Source organism: Serinus canaria, chromosome 5 (genome assembly GCF_022539315.1).
Source record: "Serinus canaria isolate serCan28SL12 chromosome 5, serCan2020, whole genome shotgun sequence".
NCBI classification, from domain to species: domain Eukaryota; kingdom Metazoa; phylum Chordata; class Aves; order Passeriformes; family Fringillidae; genus Serinus; species Serinus canaria.
The window spans coordinates 51,870,258-51,888,053 of NC_066319.1; the positions used below are offsets into that span (position 1 = coordinate 51,870,258).

At 36.9% G+C, this 17,796-nt stretch overlaps 1 protein-coding gene across 8 annotated transcripts in view; it reads right to left on the bottom strand.

The window, feature by feature from the left end:
• The window catches only part of CDC42BPB (CDC42 binding protein kinase beta), a 91,375-nt gene that overhangs the window by 21,725 nt on the left and 51,854 nt on the right, over positions 1-17,796 (bottom strand). For all 8 annotated transcript variants that reach the window (XR_007777812.1, XR_007777811.1, XM_050975717.1 and 5 more), the window contains exons 7-22: positions 16,873-17,073; positions 15,763-16,011; positions 14,728-14,807; positions 13,584-13,750; positions 13,375-13,494; positions 11,400-11,533; positions 9,470-9,712; positions 7,789-7,899; positions 7,092-7,336; positions 6,804-6,909; positions 6,172-6,296; positions 5,300-5,405; positions 3,596-3,744; positions 2,862-2,956; positions 2,695-2,774; positions 33-122 (exon numbers count right to left, since the gene is read on the bottom strand). Coding sequence is in view for 6 of the 8 variants with exons in the window: in XM_050975717.1 (XP_050831674.1) it covers positions 33-122; positions 2,695-2,774; positions 2,862-2,956; positions 3,596-3,744; positions 5,300-5,405; positions 6,172-6,296; positions 6,804-6,909; positions 7,092-7,336; positions 7,789-7,899; positions 9,470-9,712; positions 11,400-11,533; positions 13,375-13,494; positions 13,584-13,750; positions 14,728-14,807; positions 15,763-16,011; positions 16,873-17,073 (2,301 nt within the window). In the remaining 2 variants the exon portion in view is untranslated. The remainder of the gene's footprint in view (positions 1-32; positions 123-2,694; positions 2,775-2,861; positions 2,957-3,595; positions 3,745-5,299; positions 5,406-6,171; positions 6,297-6,803; positions 6,910-7,091; positions 7,337-7,788; positions 7,900-9,469; positions 9,713-11,399; positions 11,534-13,374; positions 13,495-13,583; positions 13,751-14,727; positions 14,808-15,762; positions 16,012-16,872; positions 17,074-17,796) is intronic.

The following is a 17,796-nucleotide window of genomic DNA, read 5'->3' on the forward strand; positions in this document are numbered from 1 at the left end:
TAGTCTTCAGGCTAAAATAACGGGTCTCTTACTTCTTGTTGCTGCTCTGCAGGTACAACTGAAGTAGATGGTGAAACCTCTGACTTGGGACCCTGCATTTCCTGCTCACTAATAGAGCTGGTCTGCAAAAGGACAGCAAACATGTTAGATTAGATACAACATATCTGATGAAGTGTCCTTGTGTCAACAAAATGGAAACAAGACCTCGGTGCTGATTTCTATATGAAGTACACATACACTTAACATCCACTCTGAAAAAAGATCATTCCTCAAAACAAACCCTGACACCTGATGGAAAAGCTGGAAGTACTGAAATGCAAAATCTCATAGTAGACAGCATAAATGCTCTAACAGCTGTATTCTTCCCAGCAAGGCTGTGTCTAATCTCTTGCTTGCAGGTATGGAATGATGTTTGAGTAGCTTGGCAATCATCCCTAAAATAGCTGATTTTTCATGGAAGCTTACTACACTAGGAGTTTTCTAGCATACAGAAGCCAGCAAGTCTGCCAGAAGAAAAAATCTTAAAGTAGTAGTACTCAATCTTTTAAAAAGTAGTTTAAGAATGATTTGCCTCTGTCATTAAAAGAATCATATTTAATTAATCACAGTGTCTTATATTTCACTAACATTTAAAGCTAGCATCCATTACAAGCCATCTATTAATTTCACACTTAAATTAGCAACTACTAATTGCCAGCACAAGGGGGAAGTATGCTACAATTGCAGAGCTAAAGCAGCTGGGTGTGGAAGTAGGATTCTGTATTACTGTACTCTCAGGACATCATGAAAACTGTGATTAACAAACATGAGATTAGACTTCACATCAATGATGTAATTAGCACTAAAGGCAACAAGTAATGAATCACTCACTTCCCAGCCAGTTTAGACAGGAAGACATCTCCAGTTAGCTCACTCAATTTGTTCAGATACTTGTTATTTTTGTTTTGTTCCAAATTGATTGGAAGGGCTGGGCTATTTAAGATCAAATTGCACGATTATGTAATATGAACAATTTCAAAATATTATGTGATTCAGCTTTAGCTATATAAATAATCAAAGTATAAAACAGTAAGCCTCAAAGACGTTTAGTGTATTAAGTTACAGAGAAATTAAGGAAGCAAAATATCTAGTTTTAGAGGGCCATTCTTACTAAGACAGGTCACAACAAAATAAGGACACAAAACTACTAGCAAAAACTTACTTCTTCCCAAAAGGCTAGCAGAGAAGATGTAGACGAAGAAGAAACAGAATCCTTTGTTGTAACAGATACGAGGGATAAAAACGATCGCTTATCACCCACAGGAAAACTTCAGATAGAATATTAGTTGACTAGCTAAATAAAATTTTATATGGCCAAATTAAACTCATTCAAACTAAATTAACCCCAAAGCAGATGATACAAAATATCTTTATGAGTACATGTGAGAAAAAAAAAAGTTAATGTAAGTTATTAAGCACGGTATCAGCAATTTTAATGTAATTAATCAGGAAATGCCACCTGCATTTCCATAGAGAATATTTATTTATTTCAGGATCCATAGAATGGAACCTCATTTACTTATGGGCTTGATATTTTACATGTTTCTGTTTTACATCTATCTTGTACTTTTTAAAACAGTGTTTTAAAATATCAAGGTCAGTAGGTAAAAGCTAGTATTGAGAAAGTAGCATGTATCATGCTTCTCTCTCTTCCCTCCTTGCCACCCATAGAGCACATCTTCCTGCTTCAACAGAAAGGCAGCATAGGTGTTTTGTGACTGGGAACAGCAAATATACAAACTGTATGAAAATATCACAGCATGTCCACAGGCTTTTTTGTTTTTAGCAACAGTGACAATAAAAAAAACCGAAAAATAAAAATAAAAAAGAGAGAGTAGACATCTCAGATAGAAAATCTAACCAGACTGATAAGGTTTTTACCTGAACCCCTTTAACTCCACTTCATCAACAGACTGTTTCAGTTCAAGCCCTTGGTTTTATCCTAAACTGTCTATGCTTTGCAAAACAAAATTTAAAAAAAAACCCAGAAAAATCTTCAAGGATCAAGAGTTCATGAAGTAAGGAAATGTGATTCAATGTTGCATTTAACAGCTGCTTCCTCAGGGAATGCACAAATCATTTAAAGTGAAACGCCTACTTGGAGCTGTGATTTGAATGATTAGTTTTCTAAGGATCACAGGGTGTGTCATGATAAAATTATTATTACAACATCTGTGGGTCCTCTGATTCTCTTCCCAGCTCCTTCTCCTCTAACCACTCCATTAAGATCTGGAGCCAAAAATTCTACAAATCTGTTTAAGCACTCCTTGAACTGTGTGAACACTTTTCCTTGTAATAATCAGCATCTTCCAACTGCAAAGCATTTAATTCCTTATTTGTAACTAACAGGGTGTGCCAGCATTTCCAAAAAAACTCTGAATATATTCCATTTAGCAAATGTTTGAGATTAACCTAAGCAAAGAACCTAGAACGGGAAATAATGAAAGTGAACTTCTGAGAATATTTCCCAGAGGTGCCAGCTTCTCTACAAAATGCCAAGCAAACTGACAACTACTGGGCAGCCAATTCTGTGCCATGCTGATTTGGCTAATATGCAAGATACCAATCTGCCATACAGTGCCTAAAATATACTTTTACATATTAAAAATATATTTCTGTTATCTCATTTTGTAGTTATTTTATGTAATAACTCACTCTGAAAGTCAAATCACGTGCAAGAGGAGAGGTGTTGAAATAGTCAAAAATGGAATCTTGAAAGTCTGGAAGTTTGAGACCTAAAACCAAAAGCAGAACAGGCTTAGTTAAAAGGCAACATCACAGGTTGTGTTAGAACTCTGTTAGAACACAGTAAATTTAATTACCTGAATCTGTTCTGTATTTTTCTTCCATTTTTTTCTTCAAACCTTCCATCTCTTCCAACAGTTCTCTATTTTTTGCTTCTGATTCCTTTAATTTACTAAAGTAAAAAAATATGATTCAAATGTAATCTGAAATGTCTCATAGGCAGGAATGCCAGTACACATTAATTTCAGTTATTAATTTCTGGTCCTACATCTCAGACTTCCAGAAAAGGCCATTTTGTTTGTTTGTTTGTGATTTTGGGGGGGTTATGCTGGGTTTTTTGAAGGGGACTGGGGTTTTTTTAAGTGATTTTTTTGAGGATTAGTAATTTTATTTTTCCTCTAAACAGATAACTCATTACAGATATTTAGAACTTAAGACTTCAGCTATCACTGCAAGTATCTGCCAAACAAAATTATTCTAACAGTACTTTGACTTTTAATTCCCAAGGACACATCTAGCTCTCCAGTTAGTTGAAGAAATGGTAGTGAATTTGTTTTGAATTTGCTCTTACATCTTTTTTTTCCCTCAGATGCCCAATATTTTAACTTACTATAGCAGTGAAGTGTTTACTTGAAGGAATTTTTACAGTTCCCATTTGACTATGTAAGAAATGTGTAGTCTGTAGAATGGGATCCTTCTGACAGAGTCCAATATCCAGGCACAAGAAGCCATTTGAAGGAAGTTGCTGCTATTCTAATCAGCAGTTTAGATCAGCACATTAATCCTCAAACAGAACCAAAACCCTCATTACCTTTCAAAAGATATGTTTGCATCTTTAACTTTCCGTAGCTCTTCTTGAACCAGTTGTTTGGCACGAATCTCTGCATCAAGGGCTGACTGTAATTCCAGCCTTGCTGACATATCCAACTTCTGACTGCGGCGCACCTTCCAAAGGGGATCCTGTTGCAGTAAGTTACTGAGTATTACTATCAGCTGGCTAAGGAGATTTCTGTTCTTGCCCAAAGACATAAATTAGCTTTCACACTGGTTCAGAGAATGCTCTTTTAATCAGTTATGGACAGCACACCTGCTGCATGAAAATTAGTAAGGACAATTTTCAGACACAAAAATGAAGTAATGAGGGATTTTATTATTGGTTACACAACTAACACAGTATGGTGGAAACCAAAATGCTGGATCACTGAGCATGGGAGTCAGACAGAACCCACTGGAAATGACTAGTTTTCACTGTCCAATCTAGAACTGAGCGTAAAACTTGTGCAGTGATATAACAGACTTTCAAAGGTAAGTGTCAACATTTAATGTAAAACATACTAACATAAAACATACCAAGAGTAGCAAAACCATGAGAAGAAAAAAAGGAAGAAAGAATTTTTGGGCATCTTGAGATGCCCAAGATACCTGGAACATTTGCCTAAGCAAGTCTTAGGCTTGTTAAGTAGCCTATACTATATATGCTACTATATATCTAACATATGCTATACTCCAGCACGCACCACGCAATTCCTCCCTACTACCCCAAAAGCTAACACTCTGAGCTTTTCCAGACATTTTTCAGTGAGGACTACATTTTTGATATTCCCTAATGAATACCTCTCGAATAATAGATGAACTTGTAAATAATAGTCATGAAAACTGAGAAGCAGTTTTTATGTTGAGAAGCAACTGCCTTAGTTATAATATAAAGAACCGACAGTGTTCTTTATTCTGGCAGAAGCTAAGATAAAAATGCAAACTGCATTTGATCCAATCTTTCTTCCCGTTAAACCTCTCTATATTATAATACAGTCTCCTGATGATGCAAACAAATGTCAGCTCACAGAAATAAAACTTTCTCTTATTCTCTCATATTCATAGGTTTGGAAGGGGTGAGTAATTTCTCATGAGCATAAACCAGCAGCAGATGGGTTCTGGATGGCAGACTGGTGATTGGCATTAGTGGGGATGTGGGCTCCCATGCCAAGCTGCAAATGGCTCTTCCTTCCTTATGCAAGTTTTTTCTCTTTGAAACCATACTCCTTTATGAGAGCTCTTCTATTAAATTTTGGGGAATTCATGTTACTACTGTGTGGGAAAATTATGGCACAAAGGTCTCATTGTTCTGCATGTAAATAAAGACACATTCTGTGTGTGTCCCTAGTTTCTATTGGTATATGCCAGATAGTATTTTTTCACAGAAGAAAACTTTGTTGTCTCACTGTAACAGCAATTATTCAGTTGTGCATAAGATGGTAAGTTATATTTCTGTACTCCGCTTTGAAGGTTTAAGTTATTGCTTCTTTTCTCCTCTGCAGTGTTTAATATCTGTGGTGGCACATATTAGTATGAAACCACTGCCCCCTGTAATGATCAAATTCTGATCAGATTACCTAGCTGGATTTGCAAGCAGTAGCTAAAAACTATAAAGCAGAGCAGAGGATTAATTATCTTACGGTACAAAAATGTAGCTTCTCAGACATGCCCAGAATATCCTGAATGTTTCCTATTTCCTTACCAGTGTTCGTGACCCCAGACTGGAACTTCTCAGCGACTCCAGTTCTTCTGTCATCTTGGAAGCTAATGCTTGGAGATAGCCACGAGCATCCTTCTCATCACTTACCCTGTTGTGCAATTACAAAAACCCGTAACTTAGCAGTTTCACAGCTCACAGCACCAAATACTGTACCACCAAATTATCAGAGTGTCTGTGCTGGGCTGTTTAGGGACATAACAGGAATGAACAGAGCAGGCAAAACTCTCCCAGCAACAGAAAACTGAATACATCCCAGATTGCCTGCCTTAAATTTTTCTTTTATCTGATTTTCTTGATTGTGGCAGTTGCTAGGGAAACTGAAACCTCCCTTTTTCCATTAGCAAGAGTTCTGCAGAGATTCGCTGTTCTATGAAAATTATCTGCATATTACTTGGTCAGTTTTTATAAGGGCTACCTTCCAGTCCTTTTTGTTTTGCACGCTGAAATTCTTGCACACAGCTTGCTAGAACAGTGAATTATACAGGGGAGAAGAGTAGAAGTACTAAGGGCTTGTCTAACACAGCTAGTGAGGTTCTGTATGTTAATGCTGATCTTTTGAATCCTGACCACCTTCCTGAATTAATTTATGAAAATATTCCAAATTAGATGATTTAAAAATCACTTTAGAGACTGAAAAAAGATGACACCCTGACTCTGCTTTGTACTTGTTTCAGTGGCATCTGGCAATTTTAACAAAATCAGCACTCAGAAGTACCATGCTTTTGCTGGTCTCGGACACAGACGAGGCCTAGCTATATGTTAAAAAAAAAAAAAAAAAAAAAAAAAAAAAAAAAAGTCAAGCAGTATTTCAGAAGTTGAAAGTGGCCATATCTGGATCTCTAACCAGCACATACCATTGAATGATTTCTGCAATCTGAGCTTCCCAGTGAGCAACAGACTCTTTCTTTGCTGCTAGATCTTGGAGCTCATCTTCCAGCTGTCTGTTCTGTGCTGTTAGCTTGTCCACAAAGGAGCAGAGCTGAAACAAGAGATTCGGTTCACATGTGACTTAGGTCAGTTTCAGACTTTTTATATATGTGTATGCCTACTACACACCTTTAGAACCTGAACAAACAAGACCACCCTGGGCTATCTGGATGGGCTTCCTTTTTGTGAAACTATCAGTTCACAGAAAATAATTTAAAACAAAGGAAAACAAAAAAGCAAGTGTAGAGAGAAATAAGATTTAACTGTAAATCACCAGGAAGGAAGACAGTGTGTGTCAATGATTTCCTCTCTTTGCAGACTTCATGAAGAATCAACAAGGGCGGTGTCCTCTTAACTGGGGGAACCAATCCCCCAAAGAGCAGAGTAGCAAGATGCTAAAGTTACTATGTAGCCAAATCTCTAATATTTATACGGCAAAAATGAAGTTTTAAAAATTCAGATAGTGCCTGAATACTTACAGATCCTGTTCTGATCAGTGAGTAGACTACTTCAACAGAGACTAATGAAGTAAGAATTATATGTTTCCTGAAATAATTACCCTCTCATTTTCTGTTGTTAGTTTTTTGTTATCTTCCAAGAGCATAGATCTTTCACGCTCATATTTCTCCTTCATTGTACCTACTGCTTCCTCCATTTCACTGTGCCTAAAGAGAAGGGCAAGAAATAGAAACACACTGTCACATTGCTGAACCTATAGACTGGGATTTTCAAAAAGGAATAAACAAAGTTAGGGTGAAATACCAGCCTGCACAGGCACCCGTGCAATGCAATACATACACACAACAAAAAGAAAGCCATAGTGAGGGAAGCATGCCCAAAAGCTTACCTCTCTCGCTTTGTTTTCTCTAATTTATCCTTTAATATCATGATCTCTTTCTGGAGCGCAAGCTGATGGCTCTCTGAATCATGTACTTCCTTTTTCACATTTTTTACTTCCAAAACATGTGATGCTTCTCGTCGGACCAACTCCTCTTCATAAAATAAGATTTTCTTTTCCAGCTCAGACTTAACTTTGGAAAGCTCTTGCTGATGTTCCAGTGTGGCACCAGCTGCCCGGCCTCCCTGCTTCAACTGTAAAACAAGAGGAGAAGCCATCAAGGAGAAGCTATCATCTTTTTATTTTGAGTATATTCTTAAAAGTCAGAATTGTTCAGTCAGTGGTCCTTTGGAAAAATGTTTATTTGGGCACTGAGTGATTTAAAAGGAGCATGTCCCCAAGCATTATAAATGACTGCTCTGCTTACATGACCCAAATAAGGGGTTGAAATGGCTTGCAGAGGTAACAAATTTGGATCACATTGGTTTACTAGCTGCTTAGAAATTATATAAACTGAGCATTTTCAAGACATTAGTATCCAGCAATTAAAGCCTTTCAAGCAAAAAGGCAAATAAATCTGGATGGGTTAGGTCAGATTTCTAGTAATGATGTAGTTTTTAAGTCTCCCACTGGTATCAACAGTTGAGTAAGCCAAACTATTGCAGCTTCAAGGCCATGAATAAATATTTGTCAAAAACCATGTAACCTTTAGAGCTTCCAGTTCATTTTCCAGTTGTTTGGAGAAAACCTCACTGTGCTCACGGAGCTTGCGTTCTTTTGATGCTTCTGCTACGACTTCTTCAAGTTGGGCTTCCAGCTGTAAAAAGTAATTTTAGGGCATTTCAACACAAGATAACACTATTTGGATCATTCATTTCCTTTCTTCCATACGGCCTAGCAGCCAGTTTTACTTATTTCTATTTTAAGTTACACCACTATAACAACCATCTCAGAATGTCATGATAATTGTTTTGCCTTCAGTGATTCAGGCATCCATCTGTCACATGCAGAGAACTATTATTTTATGACTCTTTGTACTGATGTGAACTACATCAAACCCATTCAGGGATAACTGCACAGCTTCTATTACAGAAAAGAGAAGGAAATGACACTAGGAAGACACTGCAGCTGAGAAAGAGAAAAGTCTCCCACATTTACAGGTCAGCTCCAAAGCTCAGTATCTAAGTAAGGCAGCATAAAAATATCAACCTTTAAACCAAATTACACCAAAACACTTTAAATATGAACACTGAATATTTTTACTTTGTAATTATGGAACAAAATAAGCTTGATCATCCATTTATTGACTTCAGAAAGCTTATCAGAATGACAATTTAGATTTAGTGGAAACTAAGGCAACTGCTGGAATTCAAGCAATAGCAGCACAGTTTCAAACCCTGACAGGAAGAGTAAGATTTGTTTTTCTATGTTCAAATTAAACTAGCAAAGTTGTTTTTAAAAGGATTGTACTTAGAACTGTGGGACAAGATAATGAACTTCTAGACTGTGCTCTGAATAGAAGATTGATACAACTGTTATGAAAGGGAGTAGAGGGGAATTTTTAAGAACAAAGACAGGAGATTTTTAAAGCTCTGCATGAAAGTATTTAACTGCATTAGCAACAACACTTGAATGCCTGCTGCACTCTGGTCTAGAGATGAGATGCCACACCAATTCATCAATTCCTAGCTGACTATCATATCTTGTTCATGGACAAGTCTTAGAAACTTCATTATCTACTACATTTTCATAGACTACCCTTCAATTTGCCAGAAGTTTTCTAGCAATGCTTATAGAGCTCTTGAATTTCTCTTCTCTTTCACCCAGAGCATACAGAAAACATTATGATTTTTCAGTGATTAAAACACTCCAGATTAACCACAGAAATTTTTTCTTATGCTCTCTTCTGGCTATCCACTTAATCTCATGGAAAACCATAAACTGCCTAGAATACTAATTGGAAATTAGCTTGCTTAAAGATATTACAGATACTCTTACAAGGACTTAACTACAGAGGAAGGAAAACCACGTCTTTAGTTTTGTATCACTATTCCTCATTTCAGCTGAAGAGAAACATTCAGTCAAAAAAACAGTGAAGTCAGAAAACTCCAACCTCAGAGCACATGAAGAGATTCACTGAGCTTTATAGGCTTCAAGCTGACTGCGAGTCAAGATTCTACAAGAATCCAAACACCAGAACTAATAAACTGGGCATATAGCAAGAATACTTTCCTCAAGATTCAAATCAGTCTGAGTGCAAATAAAAACCCACGAAAATCCCCAGAAGACATTCCCAATTTTTCCATGCAATCACCCAGGAGGTACAGGGTAAGCAGCAGCTGAAACACATGAGTGCTAGCTATTTTATTTCTATTTTATCAAGCTACCTCTTTTCTCATCTTCTCTGATTTTCGGACATCCTGGCGCAGGGCATCGATTCTCTGCATGCTCACTTCCAGCTCCTCCTCTTTGTCGCGAAGTTGCCGGGACAGCTTCTGCTTTTGGGAGCGCAGGTCCCCCATCCTCTCACTGAGCTCAGAGAACTCCTGCACAGCCAGCTTCCTTTGTTGGTGGGCATCCCTCAGCTCCTTGGACTGCATCTTTAATCTCTCTGAGGCTTCTACCAGTTGCTGGTTTCAAAAAAAAAAAAAAAAAAGAGTAATTTGAACTCCAAATATTCTTTCCAAGAAAAAAGGAACTGGACCTGCATAAGCTTGTTTTGATCACCTCATGTAACTACTAAAGATTTCTAATTCTTAATTTACACAATTTTTTAGCTAAGCAGCTGCAGTGACATACGAAGACAGCCACTACTTTGCTTCTAGTGTGGCAGCTCCAAAGCTACCTTTGGTATCCCACAAGTCTTTCTTATAAATGTGACTACACAAGGTCACCTCACTTCCAAATAACTTGATTTTACATTACCACCATGTACCTGCACATTTGTAACCTTGTTTAAAGGAATGCTTCAGAAGACAGGAGATTCAGGAGCAACATCAAATACATTGTAGCAGCACTGAGGGGCTGCAGCAAATGTGAGATTTTTCAGAAAACTGAGGAAGATTCCTTAAAACAAATTGTGAAACTCTTAATACCTTAATTGAAAGTATAAAAGCGGTTTTCTTTACGGAAAGTAGTTCACTAAAATTAACAGGATTAAAATACAAATGGAATGTTTGACATAAAATCATTGAGAGTTGGACGAAAAAATAAGAAAAAGAGCAGAATGACACAACAAAATAAATGTATCCTTTACAAGGGAATTCTAAAAATTTCTGCTATTAGTAGGAGCATTGCAGGAAGATTAAACTCCCAAAAAGCATGTGCTCAGACTAGAAGATCCACCTTCTCTGCTACTTATACACTCTGGCAAATAATCCCTACTGGTGATTAACAGGCAGAAGAGAGACTGTTAAATTCTAATGTAGAAACAGCCCAGAAATTCTGGCCCATGGATTACTTTTGGATCCATATGAATGCTCAGGAACAATATGGCTGGTAGACTTCTAAAACTAGTTATTCCAATATAGGCAGCTTTTTTTACTATTATTGAAAGTGGTAGGTAGTATATAGAAATCCCTATTCATTTTACTACAAATATGTTGTTGACTTAAAACTGAAACACTGCTAAATTTCAGGAAGCAAACAAAGAGTTAATTTACACAGCAGCAAATAAACTCCATGATTACATAAAAGTCATCATTAACCTTAAGCAATAATTAATCTTTTGGTATAAAAAAAAGGTAAATGGGCTCTTTTAATAAGATCTGCTAACTTCTGTGCAAAGATCCTTTTCTCCTAAATAGACAGGTGTACCCCAAATGTCACCAGCAGGCCCTGGTGTCATGTGAACTGACTTATGTTGAAAAAACCCTAATTCTGCCAGGGACACCAGCCAGGTATCTGCTGGGTCTCTCTCTTTCCTCATCATTCCCTGAAACTGGAAGAATAGAGGAGAATAATACTTGTGTTTCTGATCCCTTAACAAGTCATCCCAAGGCTTCAGTCTGAAGTCTCTCTTGATTGCCTCAGACTTCTACTGAACCAGTTAAGAATTAATAAACAGCTTAATTAAAACCATTCTTTAGGTGTTTGTTTCATCTAGCAGAATACATTTGAAATAAGAAGCCCATCAACTTCCAAAAAATACAAGTGTGGTACTTTGGAAAGCTACTGCACTGCTGAACAGGTTCCCTAACATTCTCTGCATCATTTTAAAAAGCAGCATTTAAAACACTAAAATTGCAATCACAAAGTAACTGTTCTAGAACTACTTTACAAAACCATTTAAAAAAGTATCTATCTTTGGATCAGTACCTTATGAAGATCCTCCTTTTCTTGCCTCAGTACTCTGCACTGCTTTTCTAGTCCTTTCAACTTGTGTATGGAGTCTTCATGTTCTTGCCGAAAAGCCACTGCATCCGCAAGCTGTGCTTCCAGTTTACTTATATCTGTAGATTAATGCATATTAAAGGCAACTGGTCCCAAATTAACACCAATAACACAAGCCACATTACTCATGCAAATTGGCATCACTTTGCTTGGAAAATCAACTTCTTTCGTATTCCCACCATTTTAGACTGTTTAAAGTAACTTTGAGATCTTGATACCTCAAAATAATTTTATTTTCCTCAGCCCCAAAGATTGTGATCTCTAAGGGGAAAAGCCTTAGCAGAAGGCTTTGTTTTGTTTTTGAGGAATGTAACTTCTAGTCCTAGAAAATCATAAAATAGACTTTAAATGTTCCAATTCCAGTTCTAGTAATGTGTTTCCTAAACAGTTTTCCTTATGCAACAAAAAGGCAACAGTCATTAGTGCATCCAGCAAGACAAGCAAGGACTATTTATTTTCTAGATAAGAACTAATGAATAGTTTGTGAAAGAAATACCATCCTGTACAAAGTAACCTGGAGACCTGACTGACCATACTCCTGGCAGCTTGTTCTCACTCTACTTTCAATGACAAAGAAACAAATTTGATTTGAAATTACTGGTTTTAAGTGCATAACACCCATCAAAGCCACCTTTATATACTCCTGCTCAGTCTTACCAATTTAAAAAAAATGAGCTGCCATTCTCTATTTGGTTTTAATTATCGCTTCTACTAAACAAATACGTAAGAAATTTCACAGGGAATAACTGTCTCACTCAAGTTCCACTGGTATCTATGGCAGAACAGGAAAATGGACCTAAGTATTCAGGATCCCAAGCACTGTTATAATGCTTGAAGTATTGTTCCTTTCCTCACTTCAGAACAAACTTCCTCCCACCCTACATGAACCAATGACCCTCCTTTAAAATAAGAACGTACTGTTAGAATTTATATTTAACAGGACATCATTGGTAGAAGAACTAGATAAACCTGAACCCTTTGCAAAAACAGAGAAGTTTTTGCAAACCTAACTACTGTGACTCAAACCTAAGTTCAGAACACACAAAATTAGCTTTTTTTGGGAAGATAATCTGTGTAGGAGAACAGAGCTGATTTTTGCAGTGCATACACCTACAAAAAAGGTATATTGTCAAACGAAACCAGGAAAAGATATTCTAAAAAAAAAAAAATCAGCATCAGCAACTTAGCATCTGAACTCACACTATACAGGCCTCTATAAAACTCTCAGCCAAGTCATTAGGATTCAAAACTACCATTTTGTTTATCACTGATTCCCACTTAAAAATTAGGTGCTAACAGGAGGTTTGCATGGATAAACTAACAGCATTGTCAAGCAACAGATTTTCAGTGATATGGGTGAGTCAGTCTTCCCTCAGGACAGATGCCAGTATTTGTTTTTCTGCAATGCTCAGTGCTTCCTAATTAATGCATCACCAAACACAGAAACACAAAGGGAGCAGAAGCTCAGAAATATTGAAATGTGAACTACTATTAAACATCCCCCATCTATTCCTTTATGTTACTAAAGAGCAACCAGACATCTATCTCCTGTCTCTTACACCTGCCTCCAAGTAAGACCTCTCCAACACAATACTCCTCCCCAAATGGAGGAGTAAGAGAACAGGATCTCCTGAGATTTTTAGGGAAACAAATATCACACAAAATATTTAACTAAATCCATCCACACAATTCATCACACTCTGGACTTCCCATTCTAGTATGTGTTATCAAGCCAAGCAAGTGGAAGAACTAGTTAAGCACTCATCTGGAAAAAACTGAAATGCCTCTTAATATTGAACAAAGCTTTTAAACACCCTTTGTTATTTAAATAGCTGAAAACATTAATTCTACTTATTGCAAAATAAATTGCATTACTATAATTACCATGCCAGAGGCTTACCTGTTAATTTGTTCTTCAACCGTTCAATTTCTTCATTTAGTTTTTTAATCTCCTTATCACGGCTCGTATTGACTGTAACACACACAGGACCTTGGAGGTTCTGCACTGTCTGTGTAGATTCTTAAAACCCAAAAAGAAAGGAAAAGATTTTCAATAGAATATATTCCAATGAGCAGAACTAAGAGTCCAAACAAAAATAAACCACTGACCTTGCAGTTTTCTGTTCAAATCCTGCTTTTCTTGCTCTAATTTCCGTATTTTCTTTTCATAGCTTTCTATTTGTGATGTGTTCTTTAAGTCTCGCTGTACATCCGCATCTTTGGTTACAGTGTCAGACTGCAGCACACTCTTTAAAGTGCCTCTATCAGATAAAGAGCTGAAAAGAAATACATAAGTTAGGACATTTTAATAAATACTCACAGCAGTCTATAGCTGGGACATGCTGGGATTCCATCAAATATGCACCTTAAATTTACAAGTACAATTAGTGCAGTAATTGTTACTGTAGAGACAATTCTCAGGCTAAAGTTATTACTCCCTAGATACTGTACATGCTGCTGTAGAATTAAGATACCTGCATGCAGGACTTCAATGATGCAGATATACCTTGACTTCACAAACTGCCTAAATGACTGAAAATGTTAACTCTCCCATGCCAAAGGTTACAGGTACCTGGCAGAAATGGAAGCAGGTAGCTGCCTTCAAGTGTACCTGCACTCAGATAGCTGAGGGACAACCCCAAAAGTTTAGTTTAACTTAAAGCATGGCAAAGATGGATTTAAGTTAATGTTTCACATGAGCTCACTGTGAACAGGATGACACACATGTTTTGGGTTCATGGGGCAACAAAACCCAGCAAAGAGAATTAACAGAATATCAAACAGGTCAGAATACCCTAAGATCAGAGACAAGCATATGTTTGAGAGATCTCTGAAGTCAGATGGAGGCCATTTCAAAGTTATGCAAATTGAGCCACTTTGTCCATGCTCAGAACCCTCTATGTTACCTTGGTCTACCAGCAGGACAGTGGAGCAATGAGATAATCCTGAACAGTGCCTGGCAGATGTCCAGCATGGACAAGACTTGCTTTCAGCCTCTCAATGCAGGAACTGCAAGTCCTTTGACTTTCTTTCATTTCAAATGCATAAAATATTAAATAGAAAAGTTCCTAATCTTGGCAAACAGAATCAAAATATGTTCAGACATTTGCAAAAAAACCAAACAAGGAATAAAACTTGGGCTGCATATACACCTATGTACATCAACCTTTCTATGTTTATAAAAATGAGAATTCCCAGGAATCAGCTGCCTTTGGGAAACAAGATTCCCTTATAAAACATATCCTTTGCTTACCTGTCCGTTGTGTATGTAAACCCAACGAATGGCAAATGCAATCCAGAAAAGCCTGTATGAGAACTTGGTGGCACCACTTCCTGCATGAAAACAATGTGCATGAAAACCCAAGAGAGAACTCATACAGAGTGAAAGGCATTTCATTGAGCCTCAACAGCTAAAAGAGACACAGCTAATGGAAAGATTTTTCTTAATACACCAACTGACAATTGGCAGTTATGCTCCACTGCCTCTGGACAAGCTTTATTTCAGATTAGGTCGCCTAATAGAACGACTTGAATTTCGGAGCCTCTTGAACTGGCACTTGAAAGGGCAGCATTTCAACAAGTTCAAAGCACAATGAAGCCAGTAAAAAGAAACCCTAAATTTCAAGTTCCTAATTAAAAGTGACCTGGTGCCAAAATGCATGCTGTTAGTCTTAGTGTTTTAGTTACTGTCAGGCATGCAATCAAAAAACGTGCCAAAAGCTCCTAATTTCTTGAAATACAAACCGGTGAAAAAATTACCACAAAAGCTCTCTATTCCTCCTGAACCATTTGTAAACTACAAGAAACAGAAATGGAGGAGTGCAACACCAGTGTTCCCTACTCCAAGAACCAGCCTCCTGCTTCTTAAATCAGTGGAGAAGTAGCAGGATGAGTCCTCTCACTTGGACTGCTGTGCTTGCAAGCCACACAGAGAATACATGTGTATTTGTAAAGGCAGATTTTTTTTTCACCTTTGAAAAAGCATAAATCCAAATACTAGATCCCTGTTAAGATAAGCAGAAAGGGCAACTAAGAGGTTTTTTTCCCTACCTAAACATGTTTTAACTTTAACCATGTAACAGTAATGCAGTCTGGCAAGTGCTACCATTTTAAAAGGCAGCTCATGATTTCTGGTAATACAAAATGCCAAGAGATGAAAAACTTGTATTTTTCACATTTGGAGTGACTTATTTTTCATCTCTTTATTTTGACGAAAGTTCTCACTACTACCTTACAGTGCAGCAAAGATGCATACTTCTGTTAGTAGTATCTAAAAACAAAGACTCACTGGATTTCTTAGTACATCATCATCTACATCAAAGTTTGAGGTGTCAGAAGGACTGCTGACTTCTGGAATGTAAGGTGCTTCTAGGTTTCGGATGTTATCCCAATTAAGTCCTTCAAAAAATGCATGAGACTTAAAATCCTCTATTCCATTCTGTCCCAGCCTACGCTCCCTGCTGCAGATAAGTCTCTGAATAAGATCTTTTGCTTCTTCAGATACATCTGTAACATGGGATGGAAACTGAAATCGTTCCTAGAAAACAAAACAAACAGAGAAATTTTTAAAGAAGGAATTAATTCCAAAATTTACAACTGTAGTTTCAAAAAAACCATTAAACTACACCAATAAAACTGGAAATGAATAGTCAAATATTGTTCTAGTTACAATGAGCAATGACAGAGCACAATTCAATACATTCAATGACAGACTTTTTGTCTTAAATTGGATTTCAAGTACAAGAAATCGTTTTTCAATTTCTTTGAAACAGACCTGTTTGATCTGTGATTACAATAACTCTGCTAGTAAAAGAAAATTTTTTTTAAGACACACCAGGATTTTTACATACTATAATATATTAAAGATCATACAATAAAGACAGACCAGTATTCTTAGTCAGAGATCCATTGATCTCCTGGAGATTAAATTAATTTCAACTCTTAAAACCCCATGATGTTAGTCAGTCCTTTATGTTGTCATGTTTAAGAATGTATTTTTCTAATATATAGGTCAAATACCTGTATTTCTTACCAAAATATAATCTATATTTAGAAAATATTTCTATTCATAAATAAACATAAGGTCTAAAAATTGTAATTACCACTAACAACTGAAATTACTCTAGACTGAAGAAATCGGAGTAATTTTAATTTTGATTTGTGATGATTTTGTGTGATTTTCCAACAAGAAAATCAGCATTTAGAGAAAAATTTCAATTTGTCAAAGAATTAAATTTCTGCAGCTCAGAGAAGCAAACTTCCTAAAACCTGAACCAACAAACCTACCCAGCATCAATCTAAAACACTGTGAAAAAGCAAACAACCTTTACTTCGATATCCGTAAGTGCTAAGATTCTCTGTAAACTCAGAACCACAAGAGATTTAATACAGCTCTTACTTCATGATTCATAATCTTCCCATAGGTTTCCACTAGTGACTCTGCATAGAAGGGTGTTTCACCATACAGCATTTCATACATGCAGACACCCAGGGACCACCAGTCACACTCAGGCCCATATTTCCCCATTCCATCTTCCATTGCTTGCAGAATCTCAGGAGAGATGTAGTCAGGAGTACCCACTGCTACTGATGACTGTACCTTAAAAATAAGGCAAACATAATTCTCCTAAGTTTCCAGTTTCTCTCAGCAACTGTTTTACTCAAACACTAGTATTCCTGACAGAGACACCACGACATGGTGCTGGAGAAGGAAGAGATTCATATATTCACAGCAACAGAAGAAAGGAAGTATTAAGAAAGTAATAAAGACTGCAAAGATTAAGTTCCATTCTACTGCTACATAAAATCAGTAGATATATTTTATTCTGAACAGAGTAGAAACCCAAAATAATCATAGATACTGTGAAAGCAGAAAGACAAAATATATTTTTCCTTTGTGTCTGTTTATATTTTAAAACTGCAATTTGCTGCCCAGAAGTTGAAATGAAAAATGAGTACGTAGGGAGATCAGGTCCTACTCCTGAATTTGATAGTTTCATTGGAAGATCATAGAACAAATTTCCTGGGTAAGTTTTATTAAGTCAGAAATCAGTCAAATGTTTATTGCCTAATGTGCAACTGGATGTATCACAGGAATAAGGTGGAGAAATTACTCTGGGCACAAGTAGTAGGGAAGCCCTGACTATCAGGACAGACTAATCTCTAGGAATATGTTCTCAATTCTACCAGCTCTTTCATTTTACATTTTTTATGGTAAAGCTTTGACAGGCATTTTATGACTAAAGAGCATCAACAAGATGGGAGTTTGTGCCAAAACCAGTGTATGATGCTGCATGCCATACTTTGGCAGGACTGGCACCCC